Below are 23,139 nucleotides of genomic sequence, written 5' to 3'. Positions count from 1 at the left end.
TAATAATGTGTGGTTTGTGATGTGAAGAGCATGAAGAAGGCATACATTTATTGCTTGATGTCAGGGGGACATCATTACAGAGTAAATATTATTTGCACCTGCATGGCAATTTGTTGGGGTGGAGATGGAAGATGAATTCAGTGCAGGGCAAAAGGTATTCTAGGCAGAAGGAATAGTATATCAAAAGGGACTGGAGCATAACAGAGCCAAATGTACAAGGTATTCTGTGTAGCTGGAGCACACGAACATTGAGAGTTTAGTGCATATTTAGTACAAATAAACAAGAGGAGATGAAACTGAAGGTATCTGAGATAAAAAGACGATCCCCACAGGCCATGCTAATAAGTTACAAGTGTTCTTTCTTTCTTTTTTTTTTTTTTTTGAGACAGAGTCTCACTATGTCGCCCTGGATAGAGTGCTGTGGCATCACAGCTCACAGCAATGTCAAACTCTTGGGCTTAAGCGATTCTCTTGCCTCAGCCTCCCAAGTAGCTGGGACTACACGCACCTGCCACAACGCCCTGCTATTTTTTTTTTTTTGTTGTTGTTGCAGTTGTCGCTGTTTAGCAGGCCCGGGACGTGTTTAAACCTGCCAGCCTCGGTGTATGTGGCCAATGCCCTAACCACTGAGCTACAGGAGCCGAGCCAGTTACAATTGTTCTTAAAGGATAATAGAGAGTTCCCAGATATTTATTCTTTAACTTTTAAACCTTCTATTATGAAAAGCTGTAAACATATCAAAGTAAAGAAAATAGTACAATGAGCCAAATTTTCTCACCCTCTAGCTTTAGTAATCTTGAATAGCAATACTAACATCAAATGTCCCTGGGCATACTTAAAAGCAAGAAAGTGACACAATTGTATTTGTTTCATAAAGATAACCCTCTTGGCAATGTGGAAGAGAGTTTAGACAAGAAGAACCTGAAGGGAGACTTCATAAGTATAAATATAAGTATAACCTAGTATCCAGGGAATATACTATCTTCTTCACTGTAGTAGCTCCATGGCAGTGAGCAAATGCTCAGTGCCAGTGGGAGAGAGCATTTTATCAGAACCAATATAATAAACACAGCTGACAATGGAACATGGGTTTAAACTGTGTGGGCCCAGATTTTTTCAACCAACCTGGGTCAAAATACATTATTTGTGGGATGAGAAAACCAATACATGGAGGCCTGACTTCTGTACATGTGAGTATGTGGATTTTGTTATGTGTAGCAGTCTTGCAGTAATATCCCCTCACCCCACCACAAAATACCAAGAGACGACTGTACTTCTCAGGATAAGAATACATATTCTAGCTTAGTATAATAGATGAGATTCTACACTAACCTCAGTAAGGATAAAGGTGAGAAAAATCTTGAAAAATAAAGAACATCCAAAGTGTAAAGACTGAATATACAAAGGAAGTAGGATTATTTGTAAACAAACATTACAAAATGTTTTGAAATCTCAATTCCATTATATTAACTCTCATTTTTTAGTTTTCAATCAATTTATTATTTCTATTTCAACATCTTACTGCATTTCTGCTATATAATTATGCTGTGAATGAATCTTAAAAAGGATGGATTACAAATAAAATAGAAACTAAGAACCCTGGATAATAATAATTTTATAGAAGTTATGAATTTATACAATGTTCTCATATACTTACTATTTGGATACAAATTTATAACTAGGCCATTATTATAGAAAATTCCTTGGTGTATAAAAATGGTTTAAAAGAAATCGGGGTAAAAAATTAAACTTAAGGCCTTTTTTGTATACTAACAGATTGTTTCTTCACACTACCTATTCCAAGGAGCTAGCATCAGATAAAATCATAAATGTGAAAATACTTCTGTGAACTACAAAGCAATAAACACTGAAGGAATAGATAATTTTCTTTCCCTTATGATAAAAAAAGTGTATATTTTATAGGGGTTTACATGCTTTTGAAGAAATTTGTAACTAGTTTTAATTCATTTTAGATGCAAAGTTCTTCAAAACCTATTAATCAGAATTTGAAAATACTACCACAAATAAGAAAATTAGTTTTATCTATACATAAATAAGAAAAGCATTCTTTCAAGTAATATTTCAATATGTTGAAAGAAAATCATATAATAAGGGCGGCGCCTGTGGCTCAGTGGGCGGCGCCTGTGGCTCAGTGAGTAGGGCGCCAGCCACATATGCTGAGGGTGGCGGGTTCAAACCCGGCCCCGGCCAAACTGCAACCAAAAAATAGCCGGGCGTTGTGGTGGGCGCCTGTAGTCCCAGCTGCTCGGGAGGCTGAGGCAAGAGAATCACGTAAGCCCAAGAGTTAAGAGGTTGCTGTGAGCCGTGTGATGCCACGGCACTCTACCTGAGGGCGGTACAGTGAGACTCTGTCTCTACAAAAAAAAAAAAAAAAGAAAATCATATAATAATAGGTGAAACAAGGTATACAGATTATGTATTTAATTTTCCTAATATAGCAAATGATACCTCAAACATTCCAATATATTATCTAGTAGACCAGAAGGATATTTATAAGATTCATAATTTTATAAAAAATGTGAGTTGACTATATAATGTTCTCTACTTCAACAGCTTGAGTTTTTAAAATATAATCAATGTGCTTAAAATTTAAAAAAAAAAAATTTTTTTTTTTTTTTTTTTTTGAGAAAAAGTCTCACTCTGTTGCCCTAGGTAGAATGTCATGGTGTCATAGCTCACAGCAACCTCAAAATCCTTAGCTCAAGCAATCCTTGCCTCAGCCTCCAGAGTAGCTTGGAACTACAGGTACCCGCCCAGCTACTGTTTTCTATTTTTAGTAGAGACTGGGTCTTGTTCTTGCTCAGGCTGGGCTCAAACACCTGAGTTTAAGCAATCCATTTGCCTTGGCCTTCCAGAGTGCTAGAATTATAGGAAGGCGTGACCCACCATGCCCACCCACTAAAGTTGTTCTTAATGATGTTACAATTCAATATACTTACCCCATCTCACTGTCTTGTTCTGCACGGAGCATAGCAAGCCACTGCTGTTTATACACAGAAGACAGCCAATCTAAAATGTAAAAATAATAACAATTAACAATTTTAAAGATGACAGAACATAAGAATTTAAATATTCTAAGTAGCTAATATTGTTACCATTTCTATTAGCAGTGAAAAAAATTTTTAAAAATTGTTAATCATTTCTACATATTCAAGTTTAAACTAGCAATTAAAGCAGGTAGCTTATATTTTACAAATACGCTATACAGTATGTCTTAATATCTTTAAAGTACGAAAAGTTGGCTTGGCAACCATAGCACAGTGGTTAGGGTGCCGGCCACATGCACTGAGACTGGCGAATTTGAACCAGGCCTAGGCCTGCCAAACAGCGACAACCGCAACAAAAAAATAGCCAGGCACTGTGGTAAGCGCCTGTAGTCCTAGCTACTTGGGAGGCTGAGGCAGGAGAATCACGTAAGGCCAGGAGTTGGAGGTTGCTGTGAGGCCACAGCACTCTACCGAAGGTGACATAGTGAGACTGTCTCAAAAAAATATATAAATAGAATAAAATAAATAAAGTAGGAAAAATTATCTAGCTTTGTCTCAGACTAAAATATACTTAGTATTCATTTAAATTAGGATATAAATCCTTAAAGGCATAGTCTTGCAATTGTTTCCTTTTCATAGTTCATATTAATTTTTAATTATAAATATCACACCTAAAGCAATACTTTCAATGTTTTACAGAAGTTCTACTAGAAAACTAGACTTCTTTTTTATTAAATTATCTAAAAATAAAAATTTACAATTTGGGAAATAAGCCATCCCTAAGATGAAGCATGCATATTCAAAAAATAATTTGGGGATATTAGATTTAGATAACTATTAATAAAATTTTAATTTAAATTATTTAAAATAGAGTAAGAATTACAATTATAGGTATTATTTCCCCAATAATAAGGATACAATTTTCCCACAAGTCTGTGTAAGCTGAAATCTTAGTTATATTAGATAAAAATAGATTTGTTTACTCATTTATTTTTTTAATTTTTTTTTTTTTTTTTTTTGGTTTTTGGCCGGGGCTGGGTTTGAACCCACCACCTCTGGCATATGGGACCGGCACCCTACTCCTTGAGCCACAGGCGCTGCCCTTACTCATTTATTAATACAGAGTTTCACTCTATTGCCCAGAGTAAAAGTACAGTGACATCATTGTAGCTCAACAACCTCAGACTCCTGGTGTGAGCCACCATGCCCAGCCCCAAACTACAGATTTATTAAAAATAAAAGTAGAGGCTGGGCATGATGATTCATGCCTATATAATCCCAGTACTCTGGGAGACCAAGGCAGGAGTATCACGTTAGCCCAGGAGCTCAAGACCAGCCTGCGTGACACAGAAAGACCCCATCTCGGGCAGTGCCTATGGCTCAAAGGAGTAGGGTGCCGGCCCCATATACCAGAGGTGGTAGGTTCAAACCTGGCCCTGGCCAAAAACAACAACACCCCCCCCCCAAAAAAAAAAAAAAAAACCATCTCTACAAAAAACTTTTAAAAAATTAGTTCGGGTCAGGCATGGTGGTTCACTCCTGTAATCCTAGCACTCTGGGAGGCCGAGGCAGGTAGATTGCTTGAACTCCCAAGTTTGAGACCCCGTCCCTACTAAAAATAGAGAAACTGAGGCAAGAGGATGGCTTAAGCCCAAGAGTTGGAGGTTGCTGTGAACTATGACGCCATGGCATTCTAGACTCTGTCCCAGAAAAAAAAAAAAAAAATTAGTCAGGTTCACTGACATGTGCCTGTAGTCCCAGATACTTGGGAGGCTGGGGCAGGAGCCTCACTTGAGTCCAGAAGTTGGAGGCAGCAGTGAGCTATAATTGGGCCATTGCACTCCAGTCTGTGCAACAGAGAGAGACCTCGTCTCACAAAATATAAAGGCTTGAAAAAAAAAAATATATAAAGGCTTGGCGCCTGTAGCACAGTGGTTATGAAGACAGCCAAATACACTGAGGCTAGCAGTTTCGAAACCTGCCCGGGACAGCTAAACAATGACAACTGCAACAACAACAACAAAAAATAGCCAGGCATTGTGGTGGGCACCTGTAGTCCCAGCTACTTGGGAGGCTGAGGCAAGAAAATCTCTTAAGCCCAGGAGTTGGAAGTTGCTGTGAGCTGTGACACTACAGCACTCTACCAAGGGCAACAAAGTGAGACTCTGTCTCTAAAAAATAAAATAAAACAAAAAATAAATAAATAAACAAAAGGAATGGCTTAGTGCCATATTTATCTTTCTGCTCGTTTATTCCCAACCGGAAGGAATAAACAAGTGGCTTGCTATGCTCTGGGCAGAACAAGACAGTGAAGTAGGATAAGTAGTTTTTCGCCAATCTCTAAATAAAGGAAAGGGAAAAACACTAGTGTAATTAAAATTTGGATTTTTCACTTAAGTCTCTACTTAATAAAGGTGTGCAGATGACTTCAGTGATTTACTGGTGTCTATCCTTAAAACACCTTATATGGTGGCACCTGTGGCTCAAAGGAGTAGGGCGCCGGCCCCATATGCTGGAGGTGGTGGGTTCAGACCCAGCCCCGGCCAAAAACCGCAAAAAAAAAAAAAAAACACCTTATAAATACACTTTATATTGAGTTTGAGTCCCTTGGAATAAATTCTTGCTATTACAAGGAGTAAATGATGAATGTCTAGGCCAAAGATCTGCATAGGTAAATACCAGTAGTGAATTTATATGACTCAGTACAAATATATACACATACATATATGTATCTTACTTGCAATGCCTTTGAATTTTTTAACAATTCTGTTCTTCTGTATTTTATTTAAAAAATCCAAACTGATTTCTACCCATTAAAATGATTTCTCAGCCTACTGAGTTATGCCTAGAGTTTGAAATTCATTGATTTAGAAATAAAATATGGCTTTTCATGATTCATTTTCTAATACTGGAATGAATGAGTTACACATATGTATTCTCAATTATCATGTAAGATACCTCCCATAAAAATGTTTTAAAATTTAAATTCCAACATTCTTTGTATAATTTCTTTTAAAGCAAAGGCATTTAATGAGTTAAAAACATGAATACATATTTATTCCTCTTGTGTTGCCTTAATCCAAAAGAGTAAAAAGTCAGACTTGAAATCTTTCTGGCACTAAACTGCTCAAAGATTTTAGGTCTTATACGTTAAAAGCAGCATTTTAAAACTAAGTCAGTGAAATACAATGTTAGCAGCTATTATAGGAGGTGGGTAGTGAGGGAAAAACCCTGGTAAAATATGGGATGAAAATAAGTGAAACAGGTTCCTTTAGAGAGTTTTTAATATGTTTATATGCAATCATATCTCCCCAAAGGGAAAGAAACACTAGGCACAGCTTGCCTAGAATCCTTTCTGATAGAAATCTAGAGTTGGCTGGAAAGATTCTGAAAAAGTGCTTTCAAGATATTTTGACTCAGGGACCAGGCACAGTGGCTCTTGCCTGTGATCCTACACTGTAGGAGGCTAAGGCAGAAAGATCCCTTGAGCTCAGGAGTTAGAGACCAGCTTGAGAAAGAGCAAGACCCCATCTCCAATAAAAATAGAAAAAATTAGCCAGGTAGTATGGCAGGCCCCTATAGTCCCAGGTACTCAGGAGGCTGAGGCAGAAGGATTGCTTGAACCCAGGAGTTTGAGGTTGCTATGAACTAGGCTGATGCCATGGCACTCTAGCCTGGGTGACAAAGTAAGACTCTTGTCTCAAAAAAAAAAAAAAAAAAAAAAATTTTTTTTTTCTTCAAGACTCAGTAAAATAAACTTAGGTACTTATTTTAAACTTTATCAGACCAAAGCCTCAAACAAAAACTTGAAATGGGCACATCAAGGCAGTCTCTTACAAGACAGTAAAAGAGACCAGCAGCTAATCTATAGCAGTTCTGAATGTAAACACAGTATTTTCCTAGGAGGATAAATGAAATAAGTTAGAAGGAATTTATTTAGATTATTTCCCTTGTTTTACATCAAGATGTGGAGAAAGGGGCCTACACACCATTTGAAAATCTAATGGCTTACATTTATAAATTTTAAAAAGCAAACAAAAAGGTAAGATACTTCCTAACTTGCCCAGTATTTTATTAATTGAAAGGAAAAGTGTATCTTTAGATATACACATAAATACACAATCCACTTAAAATCAGTAAGGCTTATAGCAAAATACTAAGCCTACAAGTTGAACTGTTTTATGAAACACATAAGTCAAGGTCAGGCGGGTGGATTGCCTGAGCTCGTGGAGACCAGTCTGAGCCAAAGCCAGATCTCATCTCTAAAAATAGCTGGGTGTTGTGGTGGTGGCCTATAGTCCCAGCTACTTGGGAAGCTGAAGCAAGAGAATCACTAAAGTCCAAGAGTTTGAGGTTGCTGTGAGCTGTGACACCACAGCATTCTACTGAGGGCAACAAAGTGAAACTCTGTCACACACAGACACAAAAACACATAAGTCAGACGTAGATGATTAAGGTATATAACCAAAAATTTACATAAGAAAAATTCCTATAGGGACAACTAAGAGTAGTTTGTACAGAGCACCTAGGAATAAAATATTTATTTATTTATTTTTATTTCTTTCTTTATTTTTGACTGGGGCTGGGTTTGAACCCACCACCTCCGGTATATGGGGCTGGTGCCTACTCCTTTGAGCCACAGGCACTGCCCAAAATAAAATCTTAATATAAAATTATGAAGAAGCTTGGCTCAAAAATATCCAATATGTAACACCAAAAAAATCTAGGTCCAAAGTTATTTTCTGAAAAAAAGTAATTACATGGATTTATATACCTTTTCATTTTCATCAACTTATTTTCACAAAATGACAGTAAGATGATCAGGTACAAAACTTGAGTGGCAGAGCTATGATAAAAGTGCTAATTGTGAATGAAGAGACTGAGTAAGGGGAATAACTGAGTAAAATTGGTGTAAGGAGTGCAAGGCCCAAGCTTAGCTCTGAGAAGTCTTCACCGTGGTACCTACACCAAAGTTGTAGAATGCGCGGCAGCAGTACTCAGCACAAAGTTGAGGGCATAAGAACAAGGAAGGTTTAATTTAATTTTAGGATTTTGCTAAAAACTTCAACTGTGTTGAAGGACACAGAGGCAACTGTGAAAGTGATCTAACATGATCTATTATGAAATCCAAGCTTGATAGGGAAAAAGGCAGAATTTTTAAAGACTGGCAGAAAATGGAAGGCGTAAAATGGATTGGAAGTCAAAGAACAGCATAAAAGAGAATGAGGCTTTGGACATGCTAGTACTAGGTATATAATGGCCTGAAAACTACTATATCTTTTTCCTTTTTTGTTAGTTTCTTTTCTTTTTTTTTTTTTTTTGTTTGGAGACAAGGTCTCACTTTGTTGCCCAGGCTGGAGTGCTTGAACTGCTGGGCTCAAGCAATCCTCTTGCCTCAGATTCTTTTTTTTATTTTTTTGAGACCGTCTCACTTTGTAGCCCTCAGTAGAGTGCCATGGAGTCATAGCTCACAACAACCTCAAACTCTTGGGCTCAAGTGATTCTCTTGCCTCAGCTTCCCAAGTAGCTGGGACTACAGGCGCCCACCACAACGCCCGGCTATTTTTTTTAGAGACGACGTCTTGCTCTGGCTCAGGCTGGTCTCAAACATGTGAGCTCAGGCAATCCACGCACCTCAGCCTCCCAGAGGGCTAGGATTACAGGCATGAGCCACCACACTCGGCCCCTTGCCTTAGCCTCTTGAGTAGCTCAGACTACAGATGTGCCCCACCATATCCAGCTAATTTTAAAAAATATTTTCCAGGGATGGGGGGGTCTTGCTATGTTGCATAGGCTGGTCTTGAACTCCTGCCCTCAAGTGATCCTCTTGCCTCGGCCTTTCAAAGTACTGGGTTTACAAGTGTGAGCCACCATGCCTAATAAACTAATGGATTTCTGGGGCTGAAAAATGATGTGTTGAAGGAAGGTTCACAGTGTTGCCAGGTTGTAGGTAGAAGTGTCTAATGTTCAGCAAAGACCAATATACCAAAGGTTAGGTCAAACAACCAGGAGGGGAGGGTAATGAATGAATTTCTTCATATGGACACATTATGTTACTGGATGGGGGAGGGGAATAGATAGTAAATCAAGTGTCCAAGACGCAAATGAATCCAAAGAAGTGACTAGGGGTCCAGGGAGAAAGGACAAAGGATCACATGCAATAATGGTTTGGGAAGGGCACTGAGGGCCTACGACCATTACTATCTGGCCTCCTGGCCCTATATTAACAGAGTGTGGGAGACAGAAAAGTCCTCCACAGAAAGAAAAAAGCATCCTTCGAGGAGAGCTAAAACAAACAAGCAAACAAACAAACAAAAAAAATTAAAGTAAGAATGGAAGATTTTGAGATTTGTTGTCTGTGATTCCAGAGCACATAATAGAAAAGTCTGGGAGGAATGATAACAGATGCATCAAAGTTGAGGGAAGTATGATAATGAGAGTATGGAATAAGACATTTAACAAACTTAATGACCTAAGATAAATCTAATTCCATGAAATAAGGGGAGTTCAACTGTGCTAGATACACTTGTGTCCTAAAATAAAGTGCTTCTGTTACAAAGCCCTCATTTAACTTTTAAACATGTTTCTAAATTTTTGATCTAAAGATGGTAAATGGATGTACTTAAAACTCCCCAGATTACTGACTGCTTAACTTTGATTAATGTTAACACATACTTGGCACTATTTCTGAAAAATAATCAATGAATTTCAGGTTAATGAAAATTATTTCAATTTATTTCAAATCTAATATACCTTCCTACTGAGAAAATATACCAATCTGTCTCAATAATGTGAACTAGGTGACCTCTTCTCGTCCCCTCAGTGTGACCTGTAATTATCAATTTATATCCGCAAGATGGCATATTAAAAAGTTTTAGAAAGCCTCCTCCTACAATTTCAAATCGGAAAAAAATGACTGAAATCTGACTAGAAATATAAGGTTTAAATTCTTTTATTTTATACTGAATAAAATATTGCAGACTAGAAACACATGTATCTACTTTGCACTCCAAAAATATAAAACTTATCCACTCACATCACATCACACCTAAATTGAACTACTTTAAAACAGACGTTTTTCTCAAGCTCTCAAAATTCATTTCTAAAAAGCCTTAAAAGGAGTACAATGGAATGTGGCATACGTAATTGCCCTGGGCACCTAGTATCACATCACAGCTAGGGATTGATGTTTAACACATATTAAAACTATTATAGAAGTACTATACTATAAGGAATATAAAATTCAGATTATTTGTGACTCAAACTGTGTCTATAAATCTGCAAAAGTGATTTTATAAGAATGCATTACTCTCCAATATACCAGTTAACCCAGTTAACTCTGGGTTTTCTTCCCTTTTAATGCCTTTCTAAATCTGTATACAGATTTCAAGAATAATTTAAATGCATAAACACACAGCTAAATCAAAACTGAGGTGTCAAAAATAATTACAACTTTTCAGACAAATCTATAATTAAAATAAATGTTTATAAACTTATAAGTAAATCTTTAAACAGAAATTCTAGTTTCTATTACTTATATGTAACTATAGTTATTAAATTCAATCTTTCACAAGCATTAGACATTTAACTTCCAAAGTTAAACCAGAAGTTTTTCCAAAAAATTTAAATCATAATAAACAGTTACATTTGCTTCACTATGAAGTTGAAGACTTTAGAATAAGAAAACATCAGAAAATAAATTTAAGGAGTACTAATAGAAAAAGCAATTATAACTTTAAATATTTTATTTATTTATTTTGAGACAAGAGTTTTATTCTGTTACCCTGGGTAGAATGCCATAGCGTCATAGCTCGCAGCAACCTCAGACTCCTGGGTTTAAGCAATCCTCTTGTCTTGCATCCCAAGTAGCTGGACTACAGGTGCCCACCACACCTGACTAGTTTCTATTTTTAGTAGAGACAGGGTCTCACTCTTGCTGAGGTTGGTCTCGAACTCCTAAGCTTAAGCAATCCGTCCACATCAGCCTCTGTAAACCTCCACACCCAACAACATTAAATACTTAGAAACCATTTTAAAAGTCTGACCCAAAACAGTGTCCTGGTTTATCAAATTAAAGAACATTCATATTGGGCAGCGCCTGTGGCTCAAAGGAGTCAGGCGCTGGCCCCATATGCCAGGGGTGGCGGGTTCAAACCCAGCCCTGGCCAAAACTGCAAAAAAAAAAAAAGAACATTCATATTACACAACGCTATTTAGCCCTTTAAATATTCTGGAGAGTACTTAATGAAATATGATTTGGCAAAATATCCACAATATAGAACATGAGCACTGCAAATTCCCTATATAGTATTATTCTACTTTGGCATAAAAATGTGCAACTTTTTAGGATCAAAGGTGATTTTCTTCAATATTCTTTTCTATTATATATATTACAGTTATAATAAAAAAACATTTAAAATCATAAATTCATCATGTTTTCTTACCTGAAGGTACTAGAGAATCTTGTTCAATAATTCTTGCAGAAGCCAGATCACTAATAATATACTGTAACCTTAAATGTCTGAATACTGGCACAAACAGTTTTCCTTGCTCAGTTTCAAGGAAGGTCATACCTTCAAAATCTATAAAAAATAGTTCAATTAAATATTTATTTTTTTAATCCATTGATTTGTTTTATTCCTAAATAAATATCCTAAATGTTTTTATAGATTGGGACAAAAACACACACATATACACATTGGTATTAGAATATAAATAAGTTAGTTTCAAAGTTTTCAAGAATTTTGTAAACCTCAAGTGTGTGAATAAAAACTTTTCACACACAACTTTTTTTAAAGCAGTTGGAAATTAAGGTTGGTCTTATTTAGACCCTTGGGCTGGGAACTCAGCTACACACCTTTCCGGGGTTTGGAGTTTAGAGTGCAGTAAGATGGGAAAGGAAAGCTTGAGAAAGGTACTTAGATTGTCTCTCCAGAATCCTCTCTCCCAGAGACTGAAAATTCTAGTGAAACTTCAGAACCCAAGCCTCACTGAAAAGTCTTCACCAGATACACAGGACATGAAATATCCTATGGGAGTCTTCTAACTTATGTTTCAGCTGCATGTAATAAACACTAATTAATGTATCAATTCTCTATTAAAATATAAAACACGGGTGGTGCCTGTGGCTCAGTCAGTAAGGCGCTGGCCCCATATACCGAGGGTGGCGGGTTCAAACCCGGCCCCGGCTGAACTGCAACCAAAAAATAGCTGGGCATTGTGGCGGGCGCCTGTAGTCCCAGCTACTCGGGAGGCTGAGGCAAGAGAATCGCTTAAGCTCAGGAGTTGGAGGTTGCTGTGAGCTGTGTGATGCCACCGCACTCTACCGAGGGCCATAAAGTGAGACTCTGTCTCTACAAAAAAAAAAAAATACAAAACACAAAAGACATTGTAACCAAATTTATAGCACATGGATAGTATTAATTTCTTATTAAAATAATTCAAGTTTATAAAGTATATGATTTTTTTTCTTTTATGGAGAGGTAAAGCTATTCCTAAAAATTATTCTCAGTTCATATTCCAATGTGCTTTTATAAGTGCAAAGGAAAGGTTTAGAGTTATTGCTATCAAACAGGGATTCGTGCATAAGTCCTAGTGCATGTTTTCTGTTCAACAAGATATACTGTGTACATTACCATGGTAATATACTCAGCCCTATTGCTATTAATAAGAAAAAATTATAGCTGTCATTATAGATTATGTCTCTACCCATGCTTCACATGGAACATAGGTTTCTGAGAACCAGAAAAATGTTCCCCAACAAAATAATTTTTTCCTGAAAATCATGAAGAGATAGCCATTTTACAATTTTTTTTTTCTTTTTAGAGACAAAGTCTCACTCTGTTGTCTGGGCTAGAGTACAGTGGCACAATCACAGCTCACTTGAACCTCAAACTCCTGGCCTCAAGTGAACTTCCCACGTTGGCCTTCCAAAGTGCTAGGATTACAGTGTGAGCCACGCCCAGCCAACATTTTTATATTTTTTATGTATTTCTTTGTCACTTGCCCAGTGTCAAGCAAACAAGAAAGCTGTAAATTCATTTGAAAAATTAATAGTTAACTTTGCTTATTTATACAACAGGCATGCAACTGTGTATTTACATCTCTTGCCTTGTATTAAAATAACATTAGTTCAAATTCCTATGTTGAATCAAATGGGCCAATTTCATGGGGTATGTTAAGAATACCATTATGCTCTTACAGGTGTTCTGTCACATAAGCAAGTTATAAAAAGCTCATATTTATTCCATTAAGTCTTCTTTTCAAGGCTATAGAAGAGACTGATTCATTTATTTCTGTTAAGAATTTACAGAATTGAAAAAAATGTTTCAAAAAGTTTCTTGCTGGCTCAGTGCCTGTACCTCAGCTAGGGCACCAGCCATGTGCACCAGAGCTGGCTGGCCAATTTCACCATGGTTAGGGTGCTGGCCACATGCACTAAGACTGGCTAGTTCGAACCCAGCCCCACATACACTGAGACTGGCTAGTTTGAACCCAGCCCCACATACACTGAGACTGGCTTGTTCGAACCCACCCTGGGCCTGCCAAACAACGACAACTACAACCAAAAAAAATGGCTGGGCATTGTGGTGGGCACCTGTAGTCCCAGTTACTTGGGAGGCTGAGGCAAGAGAATCACTTAAGCCCAAGAGTTTGAGGTTGCTGTGAGCTGTGATGTCACAGCACTCTACTGAGGGCGACATAGTGAGACTCCATCTCAAAAAAAAAAAAGTTTCTTGCTGGCCAACATGTGGCCATACCAGTTGCAGCAGCCAAATTTAGTAGCAATCCTTAGACATAATTGTATAAAAAACTTTCTAAATTTCTATTGTTTCTTATAGTCCTGATCCAATCCATATATGTCTGAAAAGTCAAATAATTAAGACAACTTAAAAGAAATATTCCAAGACATGATGGATGACAGGACTACAAGTGATTTTTCTATCCTACTTCCTGAGTATGTATCACTTACAATATTAAAACTTTGACACGACCTGACAGAAAAACAAGGGCATTAGACAGATATTTTGCTTTGTGCTATAAACATCTCCCTGAAAAGTTACATGTTATCTTAAACTGTACAAGGGCTGAGAGAGCCTAGAGCTAAGTGGACCACAGTTTCCTATTCTGGTTTGTGGCACTTAGTCTAATTTCTCTTTTGATAGATTGCTGTGGTTGATGTGGAACACAAATGAGCATAAGGTTATGTCAACATTTACCTAACGTTTATTGCTTCTAGTGAGTCCCTTTGCCTTTTTCACTTCTCCATCCTCCTCCACTCTTTCAGTTCTTTTTTCCCCTCTGTTTTTCATTTAAATTATCTCCTCTATAATTTCCTAATCCTTCTTTAATTGCCACATTACTGTAACACTAAACTATAATTTAAGACACAAGCTTAATATTTTGTTCTTCAAGTAAATCAAGTTAGATTTTATTCATATGGTCCTTTACACATTTTTACTTCAGGAGTTGGATAGAAAAATAATTTATCTGGCTCTGAGCTAGGAAATCTGATTAAATAAAACAATTAATACAAAATTTTTTAAACAAGATAAAAATAGCACTACATTTTAAATTAAGAGTGTATATTCATCAAAAGACATATTTAATAAAGTAAAACAATAACCTACAAACTGGAAGGTAAATGCAAAACATATTAAAGACAAAGTCCTGGTGATCAAGAATATATAAAGAATGCTTACAAATCATTAAGAAAAGGCAAATCTGATACTGAAACAGGAAAAACCACAGACATTTCACAGAAGAGGAAATATATGGCCTATAAACACATAATTATTCAATCTCTTTAGTAATAAAGGAAATGAAAATTAAAACCACGATGTGAAGTAATTTCATAACAACTAAACAGTGGTGTGCTATAGCTGGCCCCTGCTGGCTCAGAGGAGCTGTGTGCATCTCTTTCTAACTCTGCATTCGGGGATGTCATGTTTATAGTTCAAAATCAGCCACACTGGGCAAATTTGTACCAAGGAAAATGAAAAAAACGCTACAAATCAGAGATTCTTTTTTCCAGTTTATTAGCATAACACTGTTATGTATATTAAGACATATATGCATAATGTGATAACATTATTATTATTACTATTTTTTGAGATGGGGTCTCCCTCTGTTGCAAGACTTGAGGGCAGACTGATCACAGGTTATTGCAACCTCAAATTTCTGGGCTCAAGCAATCCTCCCACCTTAGCCTCTTCAAAAGCTAGGATTACAGGCTATGCTGGCTGATTTTTCAATTTTTTTGTAAAGGTGGTGGTGTTGCTATTGCTCAGGTTAAACTTGAACTCCAGGGTTCAAGTAATCCTCCTGTGTCAGCCCTAAAGTGCTGAGATTACAGGTGTGAGCTGTCATACCCAGACTCAATAACATAATTTTTTTTTTTTTTTGTAGAGACAGAGTCTCACTTTATGGCCCTCGGTAGAGTGCCGTGGCCTCACACAGCTCACAGCAACCTCCAACTCCTGGGCTTAAGCGATTCTCTTGCCTCAGCCTCCCGAGTAGCTGGGACTACAGGCGCCCGCCACAACACCCGGCTATTTTTTGGTTGCAGTTCAGCCGGGGCCGGGTTTGAACCCGCCACCCTTATATGGGGCTGGCGCCTTACTGACTGAGCCACAGGCGCCGCCCTCAATAACATAATTTGTTAAAGGCAAAATAATAATAAAAACAGAATTCAAGATAGTGATTGGGTTAAATCAGAGGGACACACAAGAAAAGCAGCACACTGAGTAGACTAAAGTTATTAATGTTCTAGTACTTGAAGATTAGTTCACATAGGCTCAATATATTATTAAAAATAAAGAAAAAAGGTGGCTATACACAGACCAAAAATGACAGTAAACTAAGATAATCAAGACCTGAAATAAAATTTACCCATTTCTTTGCACTTAGTAAATTTTTTTCTTTATCGGTTTTATCAAAGTAAAAAATAAATACATTGTATGCGCCCCTCTGCCCACATCAGACCTTATAGCAGCTGATTATAAGCAATTTTACATCCATCTCCAAGGAGAATCTGAAGAAAGGTATGGCAGCCTCTACCCCAAATGCATGCAGCAAACACATACATATCAAGTTCTGCATCCACTTTTGGGGGTTAGTGGCACATGAAAGCCTATCCATGGCCCCCATGTTAAGAATTGTTGTCTGAGAGAGTATAGTTTGTTAGGAAAAATTCAGTGTGGTCAAAGACAAATGCAATCACTAAAATCTGTTAGTGATAAAATGAGAAAAACAATAGTTTTTGGAGGATCAGAGTATGATGACCGTTCAAGGAATAACCATTTAGGTACTAACAGGTAAAGCATTTTTCTTATCTAACCTCAATTTTCTCATTGTACATGAGGGCTAAAGTAGATAATTGCTAAGGTTCTCTCCAGCTATAACATTCGGTCTACAAACAAGTCAGGGTCTGATTTTAATAAATTTGATTTTAAACAAAGATAAATTAAAATACAAAAGTTTGCCTTACCTTTTTTCCGCTTAGAAAACCAGACATCAGTTTCTGTCAAAAGCTGTTTTAAAGACCCATTCCACGAAGGCACAAGTTGAAGGAACATCCACTAGGAGAAAAAAAATTAATAAGAAACAAAATTATAAGATTTTTAACATTTTATGTGTTTACATTTTCTTTTTTTTTCTTTGAGACAGAGTCTCACTATGTCACCCCGGGTAGAGTGCTGTGGCATCACAGCTCACAGCAACCTCAAACTCTTGGGTTTAAGTGATTCTCTTGCCTCAGCCTCCCAAGTAGCTGGGACTACAGGTGCCTGCCACAATGCCCAGCTATTTTTTTTGTTGCTGTTGCTGCTGTAGTTGTCATTGTCATTATTGTTTGGCAGGACTAATTTGAACCCGCCAGCCAAGGTTTATGTGGCCAGCACCCTAGCCACTGAGCTACAGGTGCTGAGCCATGATTTTATATTTTCATATTGCTTCCACCTTAATTAATACATAAGCTAAAAAATTTAACTTCTATGTTACAAGTAATTCAAAGAAAGAAAATAGAACTATTACATGACAGGCTTACAAGCTTTAAACGTATCATGGTATTAATCATAACCCAATGATTAAAAACTGGGTATGTGTATGCTAAGGAATAAGTGAATCTCTTAAAAGTATTTATTAGTCACCAATACACCACAGACTACTATATTAAAAAGATGAAGGTTTAATATGTATATATTTTACATCAGTAATTTTATACTAATTTATTCTCCTCACTAACAACTCAGTTTCACCAAATACTATGTGAGATTTTAAGAGTAAGAAATTAAACATGGGAAGAAGGAGTTTGTCTTACTGCTGTTGAGACAATATGTAGTGTAGTTTAAGAGTGTGGACTTTTTTTTTTTGTAGAGACAGTCTCACTGTACCGCCCTCGGGTAGAGTGCCGTGGCATCACGCAGCTCACAGCAACCTCTAACTCTTGGGCTTACGCGATTCTCTTGCCTCAGCCTTCCGAGCAGCTGGGACTACAGGCGCCCGCCACAATGCCCGGCTATTTTTTTGTTGCAGTTTGGCAGGGGCTGGGTTTGAACCCGCCACCCTCGGCATATGGGGCCGGCGCCCTACTCACTGAGCCACAGGCGCCGCCGCCAAGAGTGTGGACTTTTAATGGACCTGCCAATTAACAGCAGGGCATACTACCTAATTTCTCTCGGCCTTAATTTCTTCATTTGTAAAATGAGAATAATATGTCTACCTCATAGAGCATTAAAAGAATTGATATGTGTAAGTATTTAGAATGGTACAAGGTACTGTGTATGAGTATTAGCATTTATCATTACTGGCATAAAAGCATGAAAGAATAAATGCTACTGTAAGTCAGACAAAGAAATGGACTCTCTACCCTCCTTTACAGATCGAATAGCTCAGATACTAAACTTCACTGAAGAAAAACAGTAATGGAATCTTACCTCTACCATAAAAACAATCAAAATCATATAACCTAGAAGGTATACAGCCATGTTAAATGCAGGCATTTGTCTATTCTGGGGACAAAAAGCTAAAGGCAAAATTAAGGAAGAAAGCAATGGAGCAGGACTCATAAAACCTAGCCTCCGCCTCAAGCCTGCCACTTAGTAATTGCAAGGATTCTGCGTATCACCGTCTACCATGAAAGAATAGCTGATTTTTCTTTTCAAAGAGTTGTGAAAATAAAACTAGATTTTAAAATGTCAAAACCTTTCAATGGGATGAAGTAAAACATGCTTGACATGCAAACAGGCCTTTAAAAGAAAAATTTCAACATTTTTGAGGAAAAGTATATATAAAAATTTCATCATAAAATCAAAACTTTAACTGAAGCTCAACCTATGAAACATTCCTGGAAAACATATAAAACATTCAAACAGCATCTCTTATATAAATCATTTCTGATTCTGTAAATAACAACATGTTTGTTGTTGAAAAACATCTGGGAAAAAAGCATTCCTAACGTAGGAAAGTATAAAGAAGAAAGTTAAAATAACTCATGATACCAAATCCCTAAATATAAAGACTTGTAAAAAACGTTTTGGCATACTTCCTTTTCCTACATTTATAACCATCTAGTTATCACTGCACACTATTTCCCATTTTTTTTTTTTTTTTTGTAGAGACAGAGTCTCACTTTATGGCCCTCGGTAGAGTGCCGTGGCCTCACACAGCTCACAGCAACCTCCAACTCCTGGGCTTAAGCGATTCTCCTGCCTCAGCCTCCCGAGTAGCTGGGACTACAGGCGCCTGCCACAACGCCCGGCTATTTTTTGGTTGCAGTTCAGCCGGGGCCGGGTTTGAACCCACCACCCTCGGTATATGGGGCCGGTGCCCTACCGACTGACCCACAGGCGCCGCCCCTATTTCCCATTTTTTACTATTATAAGCAATGTTGCACATATATTATGTCAGTACCTTTTTTAGAGCTGTGTATACATCCATTTCCACCTGCATCACAAACAAGTTAGATGAACCAATAAGCTGTTTCATGACATTTATGCTGAAAAGGATAAACCAAGAGAGAGTAAGTTTATTTTCACATACGGCTAAAAGACCATGGTGGAACTAAAAACTTTTCAAGTCTTTCTTATCAAAAGAAAATATGGGACTAAAAATAACTGTAGTCTTTTTGCCCAAGACAAAGAATCTTAAAAAATAATCTATCTGGGTGGTACCTGTAGCTCAGTGAGTGGGGCGCTGGACCCATATACCAAGGGTGGCAGGTTCAAACCCAGCCCAGGCCCAACTGCAACCAAAAAATAGGTGGGTGTTGTGGCTGGCGTCTGTAGTCCCAGCTACTTGGAAGGCTGAGGCAAGAGAATCGCTTAAGCCCAGGAGCTGGAGGTTGCTGTGAGCTGTGATGCCACAGGACTCTACTGAGGGCGATAAAGTGAGACTGTGTCTCTAAAAAAAGGGAAAGAATTAAAAAAAAATAATAATAATCTATCTGGATACAAGAATACTTTCTTTTTTTTTGACAGAGTCTCACTCTGTTGCCCCAGGCTGGAGTGCCATGCAGTCACAGCTCACAGCAACCTCAAGCTCTTGGGCTCAAACAATCCTCCTGCCTCAGCCTCCTAAGTAGCTGGGACTACAGGCACCTGCCACAACACTTGGCTAATTTTTTCTACTTTTAGTAGAGACAGGCTCTCACTCTTAATCAGGCTGGTCTCAAACTCCTAAGCTCTAGCAATTCACTCATCTTGGCCTCCCAAAGTGCTAGGATTACAGGTGTGAGCCACCATTCTTGGCAATACAAGGGTACTTTCAATTCAGATAATATGCTGTGAAAGGTCTGTTTCACACTGATATGGATGCAAATAAAGAAATTTGATCTGGGGCGGCACCTGTGGCTCAGTGGGTATGGTGCTGGTCCCATATACTGAGGGTGGACAGGTTCGAACCCAGCCCGGGCCAAACGCAACAAAAAAACAGACAAGCGTTGTGGCGGGCGCCCATAGTCCCAGCTACTTGGGAGATGGCACTCTACCAAGGGCGATAAAGTGAGACTCTGTCTCAAAAAAAAAAAAAAAGAAAGAAATTTGATCTGCTGATTAATTAAATTAGAGTTCTAATCAGATAACTTTAGTATGTTCTATAAAGTGGTGGCTTTCCTCTTTGGCCTTCTACCACTCCACTTCCATGTTTAAAAAAAAAACAACACTTGTCAAAATTCACTAAAACAGCTTTATTTTCAAAGTAATCTTTAACTTCTAAGCTTAAAAAAATTGCTTAATCATAAAATATGTTTAATTACTATTACTTTATCTTAAGATAAAGAAATATAGGTTAGTTTAAATTTAGAATGGATATCACTAGTTATTTTATTTTACTTTTACTTTCTTCTTTCCTTCCAAGGATGTCCAAACTTTTAGCTTCTTTGTGCCACATTGGTAGAAGAGTTGTCTTGGGCCACTCATTAAATACACAAACACTAACATGAGATGATGAGCAAAAAAAAAAAAGGCCCACGAATAATTTTTGTGAAATCTGTCACCATGGATAAGCAAAAAGGTTCTCAAATAATCCACATGTAATCCACAGGCTGTAGGTTAGACACCCCTGCAGGGCCATAAAAAGCCAGATAAGTTTCTGGGTTTTAAAGATCACTAGCCTTCAACTTCCTTTTGAAGAAGCTTGATGATGAGAAACTGCTATCATCCCTTGGCATGCCTGGGATACCTACAGATACCAAAATCCTCCATGCTCGTCCCTTTATAAAATGGCACAGTATCTGCATATAACCTATGCACGCACATCCTACTGTATAACATCATCTCTAGATGTACTTATAATACCTAGTAGAATGTAAATAGTTACACTGCATTGTTTTTCATTTGTATTATTTTTGTTCTACAGTTATTTTTTATTTTTTCCAAATATTTTCAATCAGCAGTAGTTGAATCCATGGATACAGAACTCATGGATACAGAGGACTAACTGTATGAAAGAGAAAGAAATTAAAGGGCGGCGCCTGTGGCTCAGTGAGTAGGGCACCAGCCCCATATACCGAGGGTGGTGGGTACAACCCCAGCCCTGGTGGGTACCTGTAGTCCCAGCTACTCCCAGCTATGGGAGGCTGAGGCAAGAGAATCCCCTAAGCCCAGGAGCTGGAGGTTGCTGTGAGCTGTTATGCCACAGCACTCTACCAAGGGTGAAAAAGTGAGATTCTGTCTCTAAAAAAAAAAGAGAGAGAGAGAGAGAGAGAAAGAAATTAAAGTGTTTCCAGTGATTTTCAAATCAAGCATACTGCAGATCTGTTCATGCCTTGACATCACTGGGTAATGAATGCCTCTCAAACTTTTCTACTGAAGTATCTCTTACAGAAAGAAAGAAAAGAATTTAAGAACCTAGGAGGTAGCCTAGACATAAAAAAGTAACATTTCTATGAATTGTGTTTTATCTTGAGAACGCAAAGAAATTTAAATTCTCTTTATTCCATAATGTATTCAAACATAAAAATGTTTATCTCTCTCCTCTCTTAACCCCCAAATCAGTAACACTGCCATCCTAGAAAGCTATGTAAATCGAAGTCTTCAGTTTTGTATGTTTCCACCAGAATGCCACATAACTCCTGGGCACATATGTACCTCTGTCTCAGAAGCACTACCATCAAGGAAATGCAAGTCGAAAAATGACTTTAAAGCCCACTGGCCTTGGGGCCTTGGTGTGTGCCACACCTTTTGGGGGCAAGACTCAATTGCAAGAGGGACTTTGCCTAACAAATGCAATCAGTGTAACCTGGTTTATTGTACCCTCAATGAATCCCCAACAATTAAAAAAAAATTAAATTAAACAAAACAAAAAAAAGCCCACTGGCCTTCAGAAGTTAATTTCCACCCAGAATTTCTCAAGACTCATCACAGATATCTTAGCCCCATTACTACAAATAATCTCCTTGACAGCAAAAACCATAGTATAATCATCTCTGCATCTTTCACAGACCTCAACAGACTATCTTTATATATAATAAACATTCAGGAAGTATTTGAGGAGGGGAGAGGGTAGGAGAGGAAGAGGAGAGAGGTGCCACACAAGGCATCTGAAATTAAAACATGTAATTATTACATGTTTATATATCAAGTATATATAATAAGAGAAGGGAGGGAAAGGGAGGGAGGACTAACATAGGCAGACTTAATTCAAAAGGTTAACCTAAACTGAGTGTAGTGGCATGAAAATGTAATCCCTGCTATCCAGAAGGCAGAGAGGCAAGAGGACTGCTTGAGCCCAGGAGTTTGAGTCCAGGCTGGGCAACATAGTAAGATCCCACCTCTTAAAACAATTTCCTCAAATTTAATTCTTAATGATAAAGGTGGTTTTTAAAATATAACTTTAGATTCTATAACTTAAAACTTTTCTATAGTCTTGGGCTGTGCCTGTGGCTCAGTCGGTAAGGCGCCAGCCCCATATACCGAGGGTGGCGGGTTCAAGCCCGGCCCCGGCCAAACTGCAACCAAAAAATAGCCGGGCGTTGTGGCGGGTGCCTGTAGTCCCAGCTACTCGGGAGGCTGAGGCAAGAGAATCGCGTAAGCCCAGGAGTTGGAGGTTGCTGTGAGCTGTGTGGGGCCACGGCACTCTGCCGAGGGCCATAAAGTGAGACTCTGTCTCTACAAAAAAAAACAAAAAACTTTTCTATAGTCTTTTTTCTTTATTAAATCATAGCTGTGTACATTAATGCAATCATGGGGTACAATGTGCTAGTTTTATATACAATTTGAAATATTTTCATCAAACTGGTTAACATAGCCTTCCTGGCATTTTCTTAGTTATTGTGTTGAGACATTTATATTCTACATTTAGTAAATTTCACATGTACTCTTGTAAGATGCACCGTAGGTGTGGTCCCACCAATTACCCTCCCTCCACTCGTTCTCCCTCCTCCCCTCCCTTTCCCTATACTTTTCTATAGTCTTATAACAGCAATGCATTTTTCTATTAAAATTGATTATAATAGACATAATATACATTATGTCATTACCAACAAAGAATTTGTGTACCATTTCAGTTTATGAATGTACTTAAGACCTTTCATTCAATTGTTCTTTCCTATAATTAACATATTTTTGTGTTCTATAAAAATATCTTGACAAAAATGTCTGGCATCCTTTAACAAATAAAATATATTTGGGGA

The 23,139-nt window shown here is 37.8% G+C and overlaps 1 protein-coding gene across 4 annotated transcripts in view; it reads right to left on the bottom strand.

The window, feature by feature from the left end:
* Window positions 1–23,139, bottom strand: part of GMCL1 (germ cell-less 1, spermatogenesis associated) — a 57,521-nt gene that overhangs the window by 18,567 nt on the left and 15,815 nt on the right. For 3 of the 4 annotated variants that reach the window (XM_053587114.1, XM_053587116.1, XM_053587117.1), the window contains exons 7-10: window positions 18,921–19,005; window positions 16,498–16,588; window positions 11,453–11,590; window positions 2,961–3,030 (exon numbers count right to left, since the gene is read on the bottom strand). In XM_053587114.1, coding sequence (XP_053443089.1) covers window positions 2,961–3,030; window positions 11,453–11,590; window positions 16,498–16,588; window positions 18,921–19,005 — 384 coding nt within the window. The remainder of the gene's footprint in view (window positions 1–2,960; window positions 3,031–11,452; window positions 11,591–16,497; window positions 16,589–18,920; window positions 19,006–23,139) is intronic. The other variant, XM_053587115.1, reaches the window with a different exon arrangement.

Source organism: Nycticebus coucang, chromosome 4 (genome assembly GCF_027406575.1).
Source record: "Nycticebus coucang isolate mNycCou1 chromosome 4, mNycCou1.pri, whole genome shotgun sequence".
Lineage (NCBI taxonomy): Eukaryota > Metazoa > Chordata > Mammalia > Primates > Lorisidae > Nycticebus > Nycticebus coucang.
The sequence above is the reverse complement of the archived record's forward strand: the minus strand, read 5'-3'. Positions and strand labels throughout refer to the sequence as shown.